Here is a 21,878-nt window from a genome sequence, read left to right as displayed (position 1 = left end):
ACTTCCAGTACTATATTAAATAAAAGTAGAGACAGTGGACACCCTTGTCATGTTCCTGATTTTAGTAGAAAAGCTTCCAGTTTTTTCCCATTTTTTAATATGTTGGCTGTAGGCTTGTCATAAGTAGCACTTATTATATTGAGATATGCTCCTTCTATTCCCAGTCTCTGTAGGACTTTTTTCATGAAGTGATGTTGGATTTTGTGAAACACTTTCTCTGCATCTAATGAAATGATCATATGATTTTTGTCCTTCAGTCCCTTTATATAATGTATTACATTTATTGAGTTGCATATATTGAGTCATCCCTGCATATCTGTTATAAAGCCTAATTGGTCAGGGTGAATGATCCTTCTGACATATTCTTGTATTCTGTTTACCAGTATTTTGTTTAGAATTTTTGCATGTATGTTCATGAGGGAGATTGGTCTGTAATTTTCTTTCTTTCTTTCTTTTTTTTTTTGTTGTTCTATCTTTTCTGGTTTTGGTCTTAGGGTGATGCTGGCTTCATAGAAGGAATTTGGTAGGATTCCTCCTTTTTCTATTTTACGGAGAACCTTAAAAACAATAGTGTTAGTTCTTCTCTGAAGGTCTGGTAAAATTCAGCAATGAATCCATCTGGGCCTGGGCTTTTTTTAGTTGGGAGATTATTAATAACTGTTCGGATCATCATGCTTGTTATAGGTCTATTTAAGTGATTAATCTCATTTTGATTTAATTTAGGTAGGTCATATAAATCAAGGAACTCATCTATTTCTTTCAGATTTTCATACTTTGTGGAGTATAAGCTTTTATAGTATGTCCCTATGATTTTTTTGAATTTCTCTGGCATCTGTTGTGATCTTACCTTTTTCATCTATTAATTTTTGTCTCTTCTCTCTTTCTTTCGGTCAGGTCACCTATTAATTTGTGTCTCTTCTCTCTTCCTTTTGGTCAGATTTGCTAAGGGTTTATCCATCTTGTTTATCCTTTCAAAGAACCAACTGTTTATTTCTTTGATTCTTTGAATTGTTTTAGTTTTGTTTGTTTGTTTCTATTTCATTAATTTCTGTCCTAATCTTTATTATTTCTTCCCATCTACTTATTTTCAGTTTGCCTTGTTCTTCTTTTTCCAAGGCTTTAAGGTGAAGCATTAGGTCGTTTACTTGTGACCTTTATAATTACTTAACATAGGCACTTAAAGCTATCAATTTACCTCTTAGAACTGCCTTCATTGTGTCCTAGAGTTTTTTGTATGCTGTGTTCTCATTATCATTTGACTGTATTAATTTTTTTATTTCCTTCTTGATTTATTCATTGACCCATTCATCATCTAGTAGTGTGTTGTTTAATTTCCATGATTTTGTGTATGCTCTATAGCCTTTCTTACTATTGCTTTGTAGTTTGATTCCATTGTGGTCAGATACAATGCAAGGAATTATTTCAATTTTCCTGTATTTGTTAAGATTTGTTTTGTGTCCTAATATATGGTCTATCTTAGAGTATGTTCCATGTGCTGCTGAAAAGAATATATATTCTGTAGCATTTGGATGAAATGTCCTGTAGATATCTGTTAGGTCCATTGCTTCTATGACCTCATTTAGTACAGATGCCTCTGTGTTTATTTTTTCCCAGGATGACCTGTCAGTTGATGAGGGTGAGGTGTTGAAGTCCCCCACTACCACTGTGTTTGGTGTTGTCTGTGACCTTAATTCTAATAATGTTTGTTTGATGAATTTGGAGACCCCCATGTTAGGTGCATATATGTTTAGGATTGTAATGTCCTCCTGTTGGAGTGTGCCTTTTATCAATATATAGTGAACTTCCTTATTTTTCTTAACTAATGTTGGGCTGAAGTCTACCTTGTCAGATATTAGGATAGCAACCCCTGCTTCTTTTCTAGGTCCATTTGCTTGAAGTGGACCTAGTTTTCCAACCTTTCACCCTAAGATAGTGTCCATCCTTTGTAGAAAGGTGGGTTTTTTGGAGGCAACAAATTGAAAGATCCTCCTTTTTAACCCAGTCTGCGAACCTATGCCTTTCGTTGGGACATTGAGGCCGTTGATATTAAGGTATAATACTGAAAGGTATGAATTCATTTTTGCCATTTTTTTTGTAGTTCTTCCAGTTTTACCTTTGCTGTCTTATGTTAACTAGTATTTGAGTATTGTTTGTTTTTCCCTGGTTCCTTATATGTGTGCTTTTCTCTTTCTTTAGCATGGAGATTCTTTCAAGTATTTTCTGTAGAGCTGGTTTTTTCTTCAACTACACCTTTAGCTTACTTTTGTTGTGGAATGTCCTTATTTCTCTGTCTATTTGAATGTATAGTTTTGCAGGATAAAGTAACCTTGGTTGACAGTTGTTATCTTTCAGGACTTGGAATACATCACTCCACTCCCTTTTGGCTTTTAAAGTTTGTGTTGAGTAATCTGCTGTAATGCTGATAGGGTTGCCTTTGTAGGGAACTTGATTTTTCTCTCTAACTGCTTTCAATTTTTTCTTTGCTTTGTGTGTCTGGTAGTGTGACTATAATATGGCAAGGAGAGGTTCTTTCCATGTTTTGTCTGGCTGGTGTTCTAAAGGCTTCCTGTATCTGCATTGGCATCTCTTTCCCAATTTGTGGGAAGTTTTCTTCTATGATTTTGTTGAAGATGCCTAGTATGCCTTTGGAGTGAAATTCTTCCGCTTCTACTATGCCCTGAATTCTTATGTTTGATCTTTTCATAGTGTCCCAAATATCTTGAAATTCCCACTCATACTTTTCTATTAGTTTGTCTTTTTCTTTGTGGCACCATATTAGATCTGTCCTCTGGTCTTCTAGCTTAAATATTCTATCTTTTCCTTCATCCATTATACTAGTGAGATTTTCTACAGAGGTTTTTTATTTCATTAACTGTGTTCTTCATGGCTAGTAATTCTGACTGATTTTTCTTTGTTATTTCTATTTCCTTATTTATGTCTAGTATTGACCTCTTTATTTCATTAAATTGGTGTCCTGTATTTTCTTTGATTCCTTTGATTTCCTCTTTCATTCCTTTGGTTTCTTCTTTGACTTCTTTGGACATATTTATAATCATTTTTTTGAAGTCTTTCTCAGGCATTTCCTCTAAATCATTCTTACTGGAAGTCATTTGTGATGTATTAATGCTTTTTGGTAGATTTATATTGTCTTAATTTTTGGTGTTGCTTGTTTTATATTGTATATATTTTTGCATCCTGGATTATTTAATGATTGGATTTTCTAGTTACCTGGGTATTATTAGATGTATCAGATAATATGATGTTATATTACTTCAGGGTAGGAACATAAAGCATTAGTTGTATCTCTCAAGACTCTCAGAGTATCTATAAAAGGGACCCTAGGTGTTGAGTTTGCCTGCTATGAGAGTATTCAAGTAGGCTGAGTGGAACAAAATATAGGCAGATTCTAAAATTTAACTAAACAATGTATACTTTCAATATAAAACAGCTCGGAGCATTTATCCAACAGTAGGTATTATGACAACCAGATCCTCTAACTGTCCCTTAGGGTGTGTGTTGCCCCACCCACACCCTTAATCCTGACAACAAGGAGGTTAAGATTTCTGATCTGGGGCTGGAGAGATGGCTTAGTGGTTAAGCGCTTGCCTGTGAAGCCTAAGGACCCCTGTTCGAGGCTCGGTTCCCCAGGTCCCACGTTAGCCAGATGCACAAGGGGGCGCCCACGTCTGGAGTTCGTTTGCAGAGGCTGGAAGCTCTGGCGCGCCCATTCTCTCTCTCTCCCTCTATCTGTCTTTCTCTCTGTGTTTGTCACTCTCAAAATAAATAAATAAAAAAAAATTAAAAAAAAAAAAAAGATTTCTGATCTGCTGAGGGTTCTAAGTCAGTTTTTGACTAGGTGAGACCCTTCCTTGGTATAAGCCCAGTTACCTCTGCTCCTGCTTGGGTCCCGCTGTCGGTTCAGGTTGGCACTGCCGAGTCCCTGGATCGCTGCTCTGTTCTCTGGAGCTGGGCATTGGTGGTGGGGGTCGGGGAAGGCTGCCAATGCTGCTCTAGTTCTCTCGCTATTCCACGTGTTCTTCTACCTTGTGATGTGCCCCTCCGTTGTTCACTGCCACTCTCCCTTCACGTTTCTTGAGTTTGCGGAGAGGTCTGGTGTGAGTGGAAGCTCCCCTCACCTGGCTTTTCCTGCAGCTCAAGCCAAGCCTGGTGGCTTTCTGGTGCGTTGCCTCTGCTGCAGCTGTCAGCGGACCTCCTGGAGCTGCTTCTGCCGACCTATGTGGGCTCTGGATGCTGTGGATCTCTCCTACTTCTCCACTTCCGTTTCAATTTCCTATACACCCTACTTTTTAGTAAAAGTGTGTATTTTGCTGAGGTTTATTTTGGCTTTTCCCCCCTAGGCTGCTTTGGCATGGTACCTATGCCGCCATCTTAACCGGAAGTCCTCTCATTCATCATTTCTTGACACAATAGTATAAAGCAAAAACATAATAGAATATTTAAGCCAGGGTTACAGTTACAGTAGAAATTAATTTTGCTGTTCTTATTTTACATGTTTTTATTAAAGCTGAAGGGTTTACATGGGTAAACAAATTAGATGACCCTTATCTGCAGTTCTTTTATATTTTTTCCTGTTATATATACAACAATCAGAGTGCATAACCAAATTGTCATTTTTTCACTCCCTTCAGTTTTCATTTGTGCATCTTGAACCCAGTTAATTTTGTTTAACCAGCATTGAATAGGTTTAAAACAAACTCCTTTTGTTTTCACCAAATATCATAGAATAAGAGCCTTGTCTCCTTAATTGGGGAGCAGGGGAAATAGGGGAGCCAGTAATTGTTGTATGTATATGCTTAAAGCTCTATCATCTTGTTAAATATAGAGAGATCTGTGAGAAGAGAATGGATAATCTAACAGCGTTGAGTAATCCAAGAAATGCATCAGGAGTGCCATCTTGGACGATAGTGCACGGTATTGAACCTGAACAGTATGCTAAAGAGCCAGTTAAGGCAGCATGGACAGAAAAACCATGACTCATGTGGCACTTTGCTTTTCTATGAGCTTCCACTCATCGATTTTGCTCAGGTGTTCATGGCTTGTGATCTGTTTATTGCCCATTAGTTACTTGCTCCAGTGGCTCAGTAGTCACTGCTTCAGAATGACAATCCAAGCCTTCTGACTTGGGTTCACTCTGGAGTGGATCATAGGGTACTGAGGAAGAAGAAAGAGGAGGAAGCAGAGGAGCAGAGAAGGAAAGTGTATGAGTGCCAAGTTGCTTAGCAGGACTTTGAAAGTTAGTTATTTGTTGACCGCCCACTGTTCTAAACTGTAAATACTTTTGAATTATAAATGTGAAGAAGGTAGCGTTAGGTGTGCTGCGCAGTTGTCCTTGCAATTGCCCACATAAACTTATTTTGACTATACAAATAGTGGATGGATGTCTTAAAAGATCTAAGATTTCATCCATGTTCCAGGCTGAGTTTCAGTGGTACTTTCTGAGCTTTCACAGTGTCTGCCAGTCATAGGATGTGGCAAGGGAAAAGTTTATATAACCTGCTAGGACTTTTTCTGCACATCCCTACCCTTTGCAGTGATCCTCTTTTAGAAATCTGTCTTCTTACTCCTCTGGAGTCCTTTACAGAGAAGCCTTTTTGGAAGTAGGATTTACTTTTTGGTGGGTCTGGGGTGCATCTTTAGTTCTTCTGTTTCTGAGAATGAAGAGAAAAATCTGTCCATATTGTATGCTTTGCTCAATCAGCTAGAGGAAAGTCTTTTAAAATATTTCATGGAGGGCTGGAGAGATGGCTTAGCGGTTAGGCGCTTGCCTATGAAGCCTAAGGACCCCAGTTCAAGGCTCGATTCCCCAGGACCCACGTTAGCCAGATGCACAAGGGGGCGCACGCATCTGGAGTTCGTTTGCAGTGGTTGGAAGCCCTGGCGCATCCATTCTCTCTCTATCTCTCTAACTGCCTCTATCTCTGTCTGTCACTCTCAAATAAATAAATAAAAATAAACAAAAAATTTTTAAAAAATTATTTCATAGAGAGATCTATTTATAAAGATCAAGACTAGCATTTTTTTTTAGCAATTTATGTTTACATAAAAGCAATTTTAATTTAAATTACCCCAGTCTCATTTTCAATTCTTCAAAGTTTCAGTGCCATGGTATCTGACTGATAATGGTATCTGTAACTTTAAAGTTTTTCCATAAAACATATTATACTTAAGTAGATATTTTAAGTTTTGCTTTGAATTTTTCATAATCCTGTGACCTCCTGAGTAATATTTTTGGCTTTTATAAAACCCAGATTAGGAGTAATTTCCCTGGATCTTTTCATAAGGGAGTTTCTTTTTATTCTTCTCCTTCAAAATTACATGTTACCTTTGCTTACTGCTGTTTTTACATTCTTCCTCATATTCTGCTGTTTTCACTTCTCATTCTTCATAGCCATTAAGCTATGCAATTGTGGATCATTTCATTGAGGTGACACAAAGAACATGTAGTTATTTTCTTCCCATTAAGATTGCTGTGAACTATGCCTGGTGTCCTGACAGTAAAGGTTAGCTCAGTATGTAGTTGTCTGTTGTATGCTGGTCTGGAAAATCTGAAGTTCAAAGTTTATATCTTGGTATGAAATCAACTTAAGAAACCAATGAACCCAGGTTCAGGCAAGATTCTTGTGGTGGTTTGATTCAGGTGTCCCCATAAAGGTAGATGTTCTGAATGCTAAGTTCCTAGCTGATGGAGGTTTGGGAATTAATGCCTCCTTGAGGGAGTGTATTGTTGGGGGCAGGCTTATGGGTATTATAGCCAATTTCCCCATGCCAGTGTTTGGCACACTCTCCTGTTGCTATTGTCCACCTTATGTTGGCCAGGTGGGGGTGATGTCCACCTCTGCTCATGCCATTGTTTTCCCCTGCCATCATAGAGCTTCCCCTTGAGCCTGTAAACCAAAATAAACCTCTTTTTCCCACAAGGTGCTCTTGGTTGGGTGATTTCTACCAGCAATGCAAACTTGACTACCTCAGTTCCCTAACAGTTTCTTGGATCTGAAGCCCACACCTAAAGGCTATGCCTTCCTTTAAGCATTCTCTGCTCATTTCTTAGCAGCTGCTAGTGGCAGCCCAGCCTGTGCCCCACTTCTGACTTCCCTTTTGGAGCCATTTGTGCCAGATGAACATCACAGGGCCAAAAAGAGAGCTTTGAGCATAGTGTCTCTCTCTTCCTCTATACTCTATGTTTCAATACCAGCTGAATTACCACCTGATACAGTGACAAAGGCTGTACCTATTTATGGAGCCTGATGGCACTTCAAAAGGGAACAGAGGTGCTAGATTGTTTTGATAATTCAATGTTGGATAGTTTTACACAAGACACTATACTATTCTAATCTGTGATATTTTCCATAGAACATCAAGAAAAAGGTAGTCTGTTTTATAGGTTGTGGTAGAAATGCTTAATAGGAAGGGAGCAAGGACAGCTGATTAATGTTTAACCACTGAAGGCTGTTCTAACCATCCCTCACCCCAAAGAAGGCCAGTGGCTTTAATACTTTTTTCTCCTTATTGTCCAAGATCTTCTCCCCACACCCTTGTCTTAGTTGTTTAACTATCTATATGATGAGTCCACAAACTACCATCAGGCCAATGTGGTTTCTGCCTCCCTCATTACCAACAGGTTGGGGTTTCCAAGCTCACATTCCAGGGCCATGTATTTTTTTAAAAACATATTATTTATTAGTTTGCAAGGAGAGAGACAGAATGAATGAATGAGTGAATGAATGGGAGTACCAGGACCCCATACCACTGCAAACAAACTCCAGACACATGTGCCACTTTGTGCACTGGGCTTTACATGAGTACTAGGGAATCAAACCCTGGCCAACAAGCTTTGCAGGAAAGTGCCTTTATCTACTGAGCCATTTCTTCTGCCCTCCAGCACTACCTTTGACCTCCTTCCCTCATTCTTCTTTGTTGATATCCATGCTGTCCTGATTCCATGTTAGTAATAGAGCTTGGCTGTGGTGGTATCCTACCATCTGTCCTCCCATCTAGTCTCCCAGGCTATCTTTTATCTTCTTTTAATTCTTGGGCATTGACACCAGATTTATCCTTCTGAAGATACCCTTTCTTTTTGTTGAAACTCATTTCTCAGTTCAAAAAACTATTTCTGTATCAATTACTCTCTTGTTGCTGGGACAAAACACCTGAACAGAAGTAGTTTAAAGAAGGAAAGAATTAATTTTCAGCTTATATTTTCAAGAGGAAGGACATCACAGTATGGAAAACATGGCAGGAGTAGGAAAACAAGTCACATCATCACATCAGCAGGGAGGGAGCAGTTAAGAGACAACCAAATGTAGGGCCTGGCTATCACACCTCTAAGCTGCCTCCAGTGACACACATGTCTTCTAGCAAGGCTTCACTTCCTAAAGGTTCCACACTTCCTGAACAGCACCACCAGCTAGGGATCCAAATATGGAAATACATGAGTCTAGGGTAGGGGCAACACATTTTCTATTCAAACCACAAAAGTTTCCCATTCACCTATTGCATCAGATAAAGGCTGAGCTCTCAGGCCTTTGTTGTAAGAGATACCATAGTTCTAGCAAACTCCTTGGGCTCACTGCCTTCCCTCCCTTTCTTGTATATTACAGTTAGGAGCTCTTATAGATGCCTCCCATTTTAGTCTTGCCCTCCACTTATTGGTTGGCTCACACATTTTTCTCTGCCTCATAGACTCTTGGTCTGTCTTCTACAAATCCAAAGCTTCAGGGCCCAGCAAGCTTCTACATATGTTTTCTTACTTACCTCAACACTGGCAGACTACCACATTTGGAATTGATTGTAGTACCACAGATCTGTGACATCTCCCTTCTGCTACATTACAAGCATTCAAAGGCAAGCTTCCCAATTCTTACAGCAACTGTAAAACACTTTTCAGTCACGAAAAGAAACTGTTTTATTGCTCAATTCTTCTGGGTTCTTTGTTTCATTTCCTCTGCACCACTGGCAATAAAACAGCTTTTGAATCTAAGAGTGTAAGTAATTTGGTCTCTGTAAACCAATGTTTTAGCCAGTGTCCTGCCCAAGCTTGGCTGTCCTAGATGGCTATTTCCTTCTCTGTTCCCTTTATTTGTTGAAAATCTGGGCATTTTAGGCCATTTTCCCATTGGGTGGGGCTTTTAAGCAGAGTATTAGATGCTGGTGACTTACCCAACCATGAAAATATCAGAAAAGGTCTCTTCTAGGGTAAGATTGACCAATATGAATTGATGTTTCAAAAATATTAGATTTCAGCTAAGAGAAGCATTTTCACTAAAAATGCTGAGGAATGATGATGTTAAGTAAAAAATTCCAGAGGCCATTGTTTTGGACTACATCTTCTGTACTGGTTCCCAACTGACTAGACCAGAAACAAAGACATGGCCTGGAAAGATGGCTCAGTGGGAACAAAAGTGCTTGCTGCACAAGTCTGACGAGAGTTCAGATCCCCATAACCCATGGAAAGCTGGACAAAGTAGCAAGTGCCTATAATCCTAGATCCCCAATGATGAGATGGGAGGCAGAGACAGGAAAACCCTTGGAAGTTCATGGGCCAGCCAGCCTAACATACACAGTGGCAAACAACAATAGTACTAGCTTCAAACAAGTTAGAAGAAAAGACCAATACCCAAGATTGTCCTGTGACTTCTACTCCTATCTAAACCAAAACACAAGAGCTACTGGATGTATGGTGTGCAGTAGGAGTAAGGATGACTTTAAGTGTACTCATGTTAACCTTAAAAGCAGTGAAACTTGTTTTTAGTTTTGATACTAGGGATTAAAGTTTAGGGTGGCATACATGCTAAGCTAGTGCTCTTCTGAGCTACATCCCCAGCCAAAATAAGTGAAGTTTTTATTAAAATTGGTATTTAATGGTTAGGTAAAAAATGATGCACATCTTTATTATGTACTTCAGTTAGTAAAATTTTAAGAATAGCACAGTAAGCCATTCTTTTCTGGATGTCTCCTTAACTTGGTTCTACCTGAATTTCAAAATAGGATGGTACACATTTTTATAAATCTATTGGCTAGCATTGGTAACAGAGAACCTCATGAGTTGAGTCCCATTTAAGTATGGCTGTAGTATTTGGTGCCTGAAAATTTAGAGGAAGAGGTGTGCAAATCTTGCTTTGTTCTTTTTACCCCCCCCCCCCCAGGGCCACCTATTTTTTTTTTTTTTTAATTTATGAGATTGAGAGAGAGAAAGAGAGAGCATGTGCATGAGAGAGATTGAGAATTGGTGCACCATACATCCAGTAGGCCTTAGCCACTGCATATGAACTCCACACACATGCGCAACCTTGTGCATCTGGCTTACGTAGGTTCTAGGGAGTTGAACCTCGGTCCTTCATAGGCAAGCACCTTAACTGCTAAGCCAACTTTCCAGCCCAGACCCACCTATTTTTATCAAATTGTTTATGATTCTCCAAGTCAGGTACTAGGGGAAGAAGAAGTCAACTTGTTTTTGTCCTGTTTACTGTGTTTCTGTGATGTTTGCTTCTGACTCAGGATCATAGAGATTGCAGCCTGTCACTCCACCCACACGTCAGCTGCTAAGACCCAGGGTGGGCATGTGTACATGTGGGGCCAGTGTCGGGGCCAGTCAGTGATCCTCCCTCACCTCACCCACTTCTCCTGCACCGATGATGTGTTTGCCTGCTTTGCCACCCCTGCTGTCACCTGGCGCCTCCTCTCTGTGGGTGAGCTAGTCTTTGTCTGTTGGGGGCATGTCTTGAAAACTAGGAAGAAACTAGGAAGATAACTAGGGGTTTTTAATAGTCATATTATAATCATTAGGTGCAGGATCTAGTTTATTTCCTTTCAATGTGCTCCTATAAACAGGAACTAAGGGATGGCAAGATGGCTCAGTTAAGTGTGCTTCCTACATGAGCATGAGGGCCTGAGACCACCTGAGTTTGAATCTCTAGATCCTGTGTAAACATCTGGATGTGGCCACTCATGCCTATAATTATATTCCCTTAAAGGGAACTAGTGACCAGGGAATCCCCTGGGTTCACAAAAACAGCAATCCTCCATAGCAGTAAGAGACTTGAGCTCAAAATGAGAACTGGTAGAAGAGTGATGGAGCAGGACAATATTCTGCTCCTCCAACCACCTGAGGCAGGGAACACATGCAAGGGCACATCCATGTGCATGTACCACCAGACACACCTCACATATACATATCAACACAAGCCAAAATAATAAAACAGGGAAGTTGACTTATTTTCTTGAAACTACCAGGAATGAATGCCAATGCTAAAAGTACTCATATTTGTCTGCTTTTTAATTATACAGAAAATTGCATCTTTTATTTTTAACAAGACTTACTTAGACATTCTAAAATTTCATTCAGAGTTAATGAAATAGTTGGGGAATTTTTTGTTGTTTGGCCAAATTTATACAAATATGTGAAGTTTTTATCTTAACAAATTACAGAAATATGAAGCTATATTCAGGGGTGAAAGTATTGCTCAGATGGTTACTTTGGAGAATCTGTATTTCATGAGGGCTCAGGGAGCGGGGCCTCTGCATGTTCATCTGTCTGTGGCTGATGTAGAAGCACTGCATTGCTCTCTCAGAACCCGATGATCACCTCACTGTGGCTGAATCACTGAAGAGGGAATTTGACAACCCAGACACTGCAGACCTCAAGTTTCTGGTTGATGGAAAATACATTTATGCACACAAAGTTCTTCTTAAAATTAGGTAAGAGCTCATTTCTTTTGAGATGGATCCATTCATTTGACAGTTATTTCCTGCATCCAAGGGCCTGTGCTAGTACTCTGGTGATTGAAGGAAATTGTTCTAAGGCTCTTTGTGCCTTTACAATTACACAGTACAGCTGGGGACATGTGATGAGGGAAGTAATGCAGATGGGCTGCCACAAATGCTGGTTGTAGTTCAGGGAATCATTCCTTTCAGGCATTCCTTAAAGGTCTTGAAAACTTCAGAGTCTGCCTCAGCATAGAAAGCAACCAGCTGTGGCTTGCCCAGCATGTTCAGCTCTTGGACCTAAGTTCCCTTCCCTGCCTGGAGTCTGAGTATAGCCATAGTTATCACTCTGTAGGCAGCTGTCAGGTTCTTTCAGATAGTTTAATAAAGAGAAGACTAGGCTTTTCTGGGCCACTGAGGTCTGGGTGATACACAAAGATTTTTACAACCATAAAATCACATTTGTTGGAGAGATTTTTTAGTGGTTAAAGGCACTTACTTGCAAAGTCTGTCAGTTAGGGTTTATTCCTTAGAACTCATGTAAAGCCAGATGCAGTAAGAGGCCCTGGCTTGTTCATATTTACTCTCTCGCTCTCCTTTGAAATAAATAAAAATATTTTTTTAACAAATCACACTTGTTGATGCTTAACTCATGAGCAAGGAGTAGCATCAGCCTTGCCTGTGCTATTTAGTGAGTTCTGTCACAGGTACACCTGTGACAACCATTGCCCATATACAGATAGTTCTGTCAGTCCTCAAAAATCCTATATGCCCCAGCCCAGGCATCCAGGATCTTTGACATGATACATTATACATTATTTTGTGTCTATATTTTCCTCCTTCTTAACCTAATGATTTTGAAATTCTTTATCTTGTTATGTAATATTTAAATTCTCTTTCAGTGAATCAAACTATTGTGACATTTCAGTCTCAAGTTCCCCCTTCAAGCTATGTCTTGTTTGCTCACTCTCACATAGTACATACACCTTCCTTTTTTTAACTTAAAAAAAAAAAAATCTTTTGGGCTAGAGTGATGGCTCAGCAGTTAGGGAATTTGTCTGCACTGCCAAAACACCAGGATTTTATTCCCCACTACCTCATGTAAAGTCTGATGCACATAGTGGTATATACATCTAGAGTTCATTTGCAGAGGCTAGAGGCCCTGGCACACCCATTCTTTCTCTCTCTCCTTGCAAATAAATAAATAAAGTATTAAAGAATAAACATTTCAAAAATGGCTGGAGAGAAGGCTTACCAGTTAAAGTTGTCAGCAAAGCCAAAAGATCGAGGTTCAGTTCCCCAGTACCCATGTAAAGCCAGATGCACAAGGTGGTATACATGTCTGGAGATTGTTTTCAGTGACTGGAGGCCCTGGCACACCTATTTTCTCCCTCTCAAATAAGTAAATAAATAATTTTTTTTCTTTAAAGAAAAAAAATATATACAATTATAAAAAATAAATGCTGATCACTAGAGTGTTGTGAAAAAGATGCCAGAGAGCCCTGCATTGTCTCCGCCAGAGCAGCCATAGAGCCAGCCGCTGCCTGGGCACCCTCAGCAATGGCAGACTGAATTTGAGGACTTGTTGAACAAACAATTAAGACTTCATACTAGCAAAGAAAATAAGCAGCCAAGGCAAGGATGTTGTTTTAGCTAGCTTTCTATCATTAAAACAACATGCCTGCAAAGGGTTATTACCTGGTTTGGTAGTTGGGGACTGGATGAAGGTCCTGTCATGCTAAACAAACATTCTATTGCTGAGGTATAACTGTACTGCTGAGACAGAATTGTAGCTGAACTTAACACAAGCCTTACATGACTTAAATAAATGCTACTGTTGAGATGTAATTGTACCTGAGAAGTTTAGTTTGGCTCACAGATGTGGGGAGTGAAGTTTGATTGGTTTGCCCCATTCCTTAGCAAGGGAGTAGATGGGAGTGACTGCTAGAACAAAATTGCTTACATCATAAGGCAGGGTCAGAAAACAAGGAAGAAGGGGCTTGAATACCAGAAACCCCTTTGAGTGCATGTTTTTAGTGACCTAAGACTTTTCACTAAACTTTCCACTCCCCTCCAAAGTTCAGCTCTGGCTAGAACCTAGGATCTGATCTTTTTCTTTCTTCCTTCAGGTGTGAGCATTTTCGTTCTTCATTGGAGGACAATGAAAATGATATTGTAGAAATGAGTGAATTTTCATATCCTGTGTACCGAGCCTTCCTGGAATACCTATACACAGATAGCATCAGTCTGTCTCCTGAGGAGGCAGTAGGTAATTTCTACAGACTTTACCAAAAATTAGAAAAATGAGGGCTGGTGAGGTGGTTCAGAGTTTAAGATGCTTGCTTGCAAAGCATAACTGCTTGTGTTTGATTCCCGAGTGCCCATGGAAAGTCAGATGCACAAAGTGGCACATGCATATGAAGCTCATTTGCAGCAGCTAGAGGCCTAGGCATGCACATTCTCTCTGTCTCTCTTATCTCTCTCTCCTTGCAAATAAGTAAAAAGGAATTGGGAAAATGAGTAGTCAGGCAAATGGTTTCTATAGAACCTCTTTCAAAAAAAGGGAAGAAAGTCTATAACAGCAGTTGAAGAAGGAGTTCTGTTGTTTATGTTGAACAAAATACTTTTCTTTTTGGTGCTGGTGATGGAACACAGGGTCTTGTTCATGCTTTACTATTGAGCTACACCCCAGGATCTGAATCTGAACTCCTTTCCCTCATTGCTATTTCACATGAAGGTTGGCTTGTTAGATAAAACAAGACATTAATGGTATATGAATCCTCCCAGCACATCACAGAAGGCAAGGACAGAGCTGAAGTGGCAGAGAGCAAATGTTAGTACCTTTAGAGGTAGGATCCTGGAAGAACTTCCCATCTGTAGACCAGAGTAAATCTGCTGAGGTCCAGCCTCAGTGGGATTGTAGAACTCGAAGGCGATGTGTGGAGTCAGAGTCCTGAGGAAATGATATAGACCAGTAGTTCAGGTGAAGCATACTGGATGCAGAGCAAAGCTCTTGCTTCTTTATTTATACTTTTATAATACATTATTATTATTACTATTATTATTATTATTATTTTTGCAAGGAAGACATAGCAACTTATTCATGTGGCTTCTCTTCTATAAGAAATCTTGCGCAATATTCTTGTTTTCCCCTGCTTCTGCTTAACTCATGAACCTTTTACCCCATAGACATTTTGATAACATCTTAAATAAGAAAGTTAAGGATTGTAAGCTGGTTAATATCTTACCTAGGCTCATGAAAACTAGCCAAGAGTCCTGGCAGGTAGCTCTTGCTGCTATAAGGTAATAGACATTTTTACTTCAGAAAGGGCTGTGTTAGCCACGCTCTACATAATAATATCTTGTGGCCTGAATAATAGTACGTTTCTCTATTTCTAATCCAGTACTGATTTAATTGTCTCTCTATGACCTTTCTTTGTTGCTCCATTTTACAGTTTTGTCCTGACCTTGCAAGTCTCTCCATAAAAGGAAGATTTTGATATTTAACTCTTTTCCCATCTTTCTAGACTATCCTTACTCCACTAATGTATGCCCCTGTATATGGTAAAGGTTGATCTATACAATCAGTGTTTTGCAGTGATGTATTTCCTTTCGGAGCCCACCAAACTATATTGTTAATTCTGAAAGTTACATATTCTGTTTTACTTCCCTGTGTGGGCCCAACCCAACTATTTGAAAGTTGTTTACTTTTTCTCCCTAGAATTTCAGGCTCATTTTCTAGTAAGTCATCTGTAGGTTGAGGAAATGTGCCCATTAATTCCTATAATCATAAGTAATGTTTCTTGAGAACAATTGGTAAGATATGTGACATAGCATTGCTAGGAACATGTCACACTAGGTGAATTATACATTTGTGGTATTGAGATACTTTGTTCATTCAAAGTAATTGTAATTTCAGGATCCATAATCTGTTTACGAGTTTAAACATTATAGCCTCAGAAATCTCTACTTAATCATTGGTGACTGTATAAACACATCTGAAATGGATTCCCTATTACTATTGAGAAGGGGAAACGGAAAGCAAAGAAAAAGTAGTAATAAACTTAAAATAACTCCAAAAATTCCAAGGAAAAAATAGCAACAGCACCAACTGTCAGACAGCAGGCTCTCCGAGAGGTTGCCTTGGATGCCCCAGCCCTGCTGAACGGTGTCCCATCAGCATCACACTCCAGAGCTGACTGTTGCTGCCATTTGGTCACTGACATCTCCCTCTTTTTTATTTTTTAATTGAACCTCATGAAGATTTCAAAATATAATTCCAATATTGGTAATAAAATTCCACAATGAGTTATTAGGAACAAAAGAGAATGGAATCAAGAAATGTTTGTGCCACCTCTCCTGCCGAGGCAGCCTGAAGTCTTGCATGAGAAATGGAACTAATTTCTTAATGGAGCTTATGAATATCTATGGTCAAATAATGGTTCCAAGCACCACGAATATGTGCCCGAATTTGTTCCCAAGTAACATCTGAGCCATCATATTGCAAAGGCATGACACAAATCCATTTATAATTTGTATGGCAAGCAGTAGTTAACCTAATTTTAATATTTTGAATTTGAGTACCCATGCATAATATAGCTTCTTCTAGAGTATTAACTCTATCCTGAAGTCCCCTATCTTTAAATTCCTGAGTCATTAAATCCAGGGACAGTTTTTGACAAGTTATTTACATGCTCTGCTGTATGTACTTGTTGCACTAAGGCTGTAGCAGAAGCAGCCACTGCAGAGACAATGCCTATCAATGCTGCTATACAAAGAACAAATACACAGCAACAAATCTTTTTGGATGTGAAAGAGTATTGGAAACATACTCCATAGCATATATGCCAGGATCATCAAACCACAGAGAAGTAAGATTAACAGGTAAAAGAACACAAGGTGCTTGTCTGACAACAACATGAATATTTAGAGGCATACCAGATTCAATACAGTTACTGATAACACAAGAAATTGCAAACCAGCTGTACAGTGGGAGCAGAAAGAGCTTTCAATTGGCCCCAGAAAGGAGGTTGACCAGAGCATGTAGAGGCAGTTCTTCTGTCAACCTTTTCAGATGAGCAAAGCTGCAGCTGTTTCAACGGTGGCGGCAGGAGCGACTCAGGTGGATGATAGGCACTAGTAGAAGACTCCTCTCTTTCAGGGGGTGGAGGTGGCTGAGGAGGGCATGGTCTCGCTGCAAGGGAAGGTCCTTTCTTTCTTCCTGAGGAAGACTTCTTGGCCCTGCCAAAGAAAGTCTCAGGGCTGCTGATTGGGGTCCCATCAGTGTCACACTCCAGAGCAGTAATTGCAGTGGTGCAGGTGTGAGATGGTGGCGTCTGGGATTAGGTGTGGCTTTGGAGGTATTGAAGAGATAAAACTCTGGTTATACTTTAAAGCTGCAGCTACTAGGATTTGTTGATGGATAGTATCTGAGGTGTGAGAAGAAAAACTGCTTAGTATTTGTAGTATTTGGCTTAATGGTTAGTTGAAAGTGCCATTCACCAGTATAAGGAGATGGAAAGTAATAGGCTTTGCTTGTGACTTTGAAAATGCAAAGGAGTTTGACTCCTTGATAAATGTGAATGGGAGGTTTTGTTTTGTCTTGTTTCTTTTTGGTATTATTGTTAAAGATAAACTTCTAACGTTAGCAAGAGTCCAAATGAAGGCCTTCCTACCATACATATAAATATTTAAAGTTGTAGATCAGTAGTATGTTAGGGTTGATGAAATTCCAGCTCCCTGTCTTCTAGACATTCTGGTGAAGGCTTTTTACATGAAAGACTAGTGTTAGGTAGATATGACAGTATTCTAGATCCAAGAGCCACTGGTTAGGTAGTTAGATATTAGCAGGCTTGGAGGACATCAGAGCCTCTTTTCTGCTTAAACAACCTATAAAACCAAGGACTAAAACTGCAAGACTGTCATTACAGTCAAGAGGAGACTCTGACATCCTGAGCTGCCCAGAAGTTTGTTTAATTTGTAGGTATCTAAACTTGATTCCCAGAGTCTTAACCTCATCAGACTAGTAATGCTTAAAAAAAAAAAAAAAGGCATGCAATTGCCCTTTCCTATAAGGATCAATCTGTATGGGACTACCAATTATATGATAAAGTCCCTCAGAAAAGAAGCTGCTTGTGCCAGGCGTGGTGGCGCACGCCTTTAATCCCAGCACTCGGGAGGCAGAGGTAGGAGGATCACCGTGAGTTCAAGGCCACCCTGAGACTACAGAGTTAATAGTTAATTCCAGGTCAGCCTGGACCAGAGTGAGACCCTACCTTGAAAAACCAAAAAAAAAAAAAAAAAAAGAAGCTGCTTGTTTTAGAAACGTTCAAAGTAAAAGCCTGCCTAAAATATGGATTAGCCACCTTGGCCATTATCACTCACTCTTCTAAAGTGTGCTATACGGGCTGGAGAGATGGCTTAGCGGTTAAGCACTTGCCTATGAAGCCTAAGGACCCCGGTTCAAGGCTCGATTTCCCAGGACCCACGTTAGCCAGATGCACAAGGGAGCGCAGGCGTCTGGAGTTCGTTTGCAATGGCTGGAGGCCCTGGTGCGGCCACTCACTTTCTCGCTTTCTCTCTATCTGTCTCTTTCTGTGTGTCTGTCGCTTTCAAATAAATAAATAAATAAAATAAAGTGTGCTATACTCTAGTATGTCATAAACTCTAGCTGTTTACTACACTATGCTCCATATCTCACCTGAATTCTCTGACCAGGTCACAGAGATGGCAGGAGGAAGGAGGGGGAAGGGGGAGATAACATGAGGTCCTGATGACAAGCTAACGTTTTGGTTAGGGGCAACTTGACTGTAGACTTAGCTTATATACTGCTGCTAAGGGTGCAGGCTGCTGGGCTCACAGTGTTGGAGCCACTTCATACAAGGGTAGGACTCAGGATGTCTTAGCCAAGCACATATACCCTCAGTCATTCACCAGCAACAAATTCTGACATTGCTAGCAAGCCCTCTAATGAACATTCAGATATCTGCGAACAAATAGGGTCTTTCAAATGCTAGTTAACCCTTCTTGATTAGAAGAGCTCATATTGTAACTCAAAGTGGCGAACTGACATGTACATATCACCCAGGCTTCATTGAATTATTTTTTTGTTCATTTATTTATTTATTTGAGAGTCACAGACACAGAGAGAAAGGCAGAAGAGAGAGAGAGAGAGAGAGAGGGAGAGAGAATGGGTGTGCCAGGGTCTCCAGCCACTGCAAATGAACTCCAGATGCATGCACCCCCTTATGCATCTGGCTAACATGGGTCCTAGGGAATCGAGCCTTGTACCAAGGTCCTTATGCTTCACAGGCAAGCGCTCAACCGCTAAGCTATCTCTCCAGCCCTTCATTGAATTATTTAAAGTAGGTACCAGGTATAACAAAAATCACAAGTGTCTCTTGGTAGTATTTAAAAGCTAACAAACAGGCTGGAGCTCACTTGGAGAATATGAGAGCTGAACCCTAGGGCACACACACATTTGAAAGTCAGGGAAAATCACACAGCCAAGAGAATTCAGTCACTAATTACTGAGGAGAGGGACAACATAAATAGTAACAAGGAGAGAAAATCATCAAATTCTGTGTGAATTTAAAAAAAAAAAAAACCAACAACATACTAGGGCTGGAAAGATGGCTTAGTGGTAGGCATTTGCCTGCAAAGACAAAGGGCCCTGGTTCGATTCTCCAGTACATCCATAAGCCAGATGCACAAGGGGGTGCATTTGTCTGGAGGTCATTTGCAATGGCTGGAGGCCCCAGTGCACTTACTCTATCTCTTTCTCTCTGCCTCTGTCTCTCAAATAAATAAAATAAAATAAAAACAGACTAGACATTGGGTTTGACATTTTTTTGTTTGTTTGTTATGTTGTTGTTTGTTTTTTCTAGGTTGGGTTTCATTCTAGCCCAGGCTGACCTGCAACTCACTCTAATCTCTGGGTGGCCTCAAACACATAGCAATCCTCCTACCTCTGCCTCGGATTAAAGGTGTACACCAACATGCCAGGCTTGGTAGAAGCCACATTTGACAACCACAGTTGTGACTTCAGTGGTGGAGGTAGTGTTCTGCCTGGGATGGCTTCAAACCGAGGGAGGAAAGAAAAGACAGAAAACGCCAAGAGTGCTCTAGGAGTTTTACTGTAGAGGAGCAGAGGTGGGATGGAGTAACTGCTCACAGGTCCCCATGAAAGATGTTTTTCTATTCATTTGGTGCTGGGGATTGGAGGTAGGGCCTTGAGTGTTCTAAGTATGCATGTCGCATCATTTAGCTTCATTCTAGACTCTTCTTTTCTTCTTAAAGGTGGACTCTATAGTAGCTTGCGTGCTGGTGGGCATTACCTGGGAGAAAGTACTGGTAATGTAAGCATAGGGGACCTAAGAGAAATATACTAGGAAAAAATTATAAAAGTCATTTTCACATTTCACCAGTTTTTCAGGAGATTATCTGGGTATTTTGTTTGTGTAGCTCAGCTACCATCTTAGGAAGCTACCTTGTTCATTCAAAAGTGCAAATCAGACTAACTGATAATGCAGCCCTTTACTGAGCATGATGACAAAATAATGTCCAAATCATCTATGAATGCTGGAATGAGTTTTAGTCAGGATGCTTGAACCAAACCTCCAATAAACATGTCTTTCCACCAGGATTGCTAGATTTGGCTACATTTTATAGAGAAAATCGTTTGAAAAAGCTCTGCCAACAAACGATCAAGCATGGAATCTGTGAGGAGAATGCTATTGCTCTACTCTCTGCTGCTGTGAAATATGATGCTCAGGTGAGTACATCCTTCCAACCAGTCAGGGTTCTAGAAAAAATAGTAAGTCATTGTCTTCATACCTTAAATAAAATAAGTTCTGGGCTGATTGAAGATGTAACAGAAGAAAATTAGTAGAGAAATTATTGAGTATGTACTATAATAAAATCTAAGTGACTATAATGAGGGGACTGAAAATGATTGATTAGATTTCAAAAGATTAAAAACTCACACTAAAGAAATACCACATAGAAAATTTAAAGGTAAAAGGCACATTGGGAACAGTATTTGGAATGTAGAGTGAAGCAACTTTCTGCAGTTGAAAAAAAAAAAAAAAGGAACATGCGCTGCTTCATTGGCAAGAAAAGGAACAAAGCACAAATGGAAAATGTAAGTGAAAGCAAGGTGTAAGTTTTCACCTGTGAAGCTGGAGAATATATTTTTATAAGCAATAATTTTTTTTATGATAGACTCAGAACAACAGGTGTTGTTTTTAAATGATCAAAGTACAAATATGCATTAAAAGCCTTCAAAATGGAAAGGGGTTCAATTATAGGGACATATCTTATGGAAGTGAATCTGAATTTGGACAGAGATTAGCTTCAAAGATGGTTTTGTTTATGTAGTATGTGTTTATGACTCCTTGTTCTGCAGTACTGGAAGTTGAGGCTATGTCACTATGTATGCTAGGCAAACGCTCTACCTGTGAACTATATCAACAGCTCTCTTTCTACTTTTTATTGTGAAACAGAGTCTATGTTTCCCAGGCAGGCCTTGAATTGAAATATTTCTCTGCCTCACTGTCCCAAGCATCTGGGATTACACGGTTGTACCATCAGTTCTGGGTGCATGTTTGTTAATTTTTTAAAAATTTTTATTAACATTTTCCATGATTATAAAATATATCCCATGGTAATTCCCTCCCTCCCCACCTCCACACTTTCCCATTTGAAATTCCATTCTTCATCATATTATCTCCCCATTACAATCATTGTAATTACATATATAAAATATCAACCTATTAAGTATCCTCCTCCCTTCTTTCTCTTCCCTTTATGTCTCCTTTTTAACTTACTGGCCTCTGCTACTAAGTATTTTCATTCTCACACAGAAGCCCAATCATCTGTAGCTAGGATCCACATATGAGGGAGAACATGTGGCGCTTGGCTTTCTGGGCCTGGGTTACCTCACTTAGTATAATCCTTTCCAGGTCCATCCATTTTTCTGCAAATTTCATAACTTCATTTTTCTTTACCGCTGAGTAGAACTCCATTGTATAAATGTGCCACATCTTCATTATCCACTCATCAGTTGAGGGACATCTAGGCTGGTTCCATTTCCCAGCTATTATAAATTGAGCAGCAATAAACATGGTTGAGCACATACTTCTAAGGAAATGAGATGA

General features: G+C 39.8%; 1 protein-coding gene across 8 annotated transcripts in view; it reads left to right on the top strand.

Moving 5' to 3' along the window:
* Positions 1-21,878, top strand: part of Rcbtb2 (RCC1 and BTB domain containing protein 2) — an 84,350-nt gene that overhangs the window by 23,774 nt on the left and 38,698 nt on the right. For 7 of the 8 annotated variants that reach the window (XM_045146156.1, XM_045146157.1, XM_004665881.2 and 4 more), the window contains 4 exons: positions 10,516-10,706; positions 11,589-11,715; positions 13,851-13,990; positions 20,364-20,494. In XM_045146156.1, the coding sequence (XP_045002091.1) occupies positions 10,516-10,706; positions 11,589-11,715; positions 13,851-13,990; positions 20,364-20,494 (589 nt within the window). The remainder of the gene's footprint in view (positions 1-10,515; positions 10,707-11,588; positions 11,716-13,850; positions 13,991-20,363; positions 20,495-21,878) is intronic. The other variant, XR_006636298.1, reaches the window with a different exon arrangement.

This window comes from Jaculus jaculus, chromosome 3 (genome assembly GCF_020740685.1).
Source record: "Jaculus jaculus isolate mJacJac1 chromosome 3, mJacJac1.mat.Y.cur, whole genome shotgun sequence".
Classification (NCBI taxonomy): Eukaryota; Metazoa; Chordata; class Mammalia; order Rodentia; family Dipodidae; genus Jaculus; species Jaculus jaculus.
Note: the sequence above shows the minus strand (reverse complement) of the source record. Positions and strands in the feature narration are given on the sequence as shown.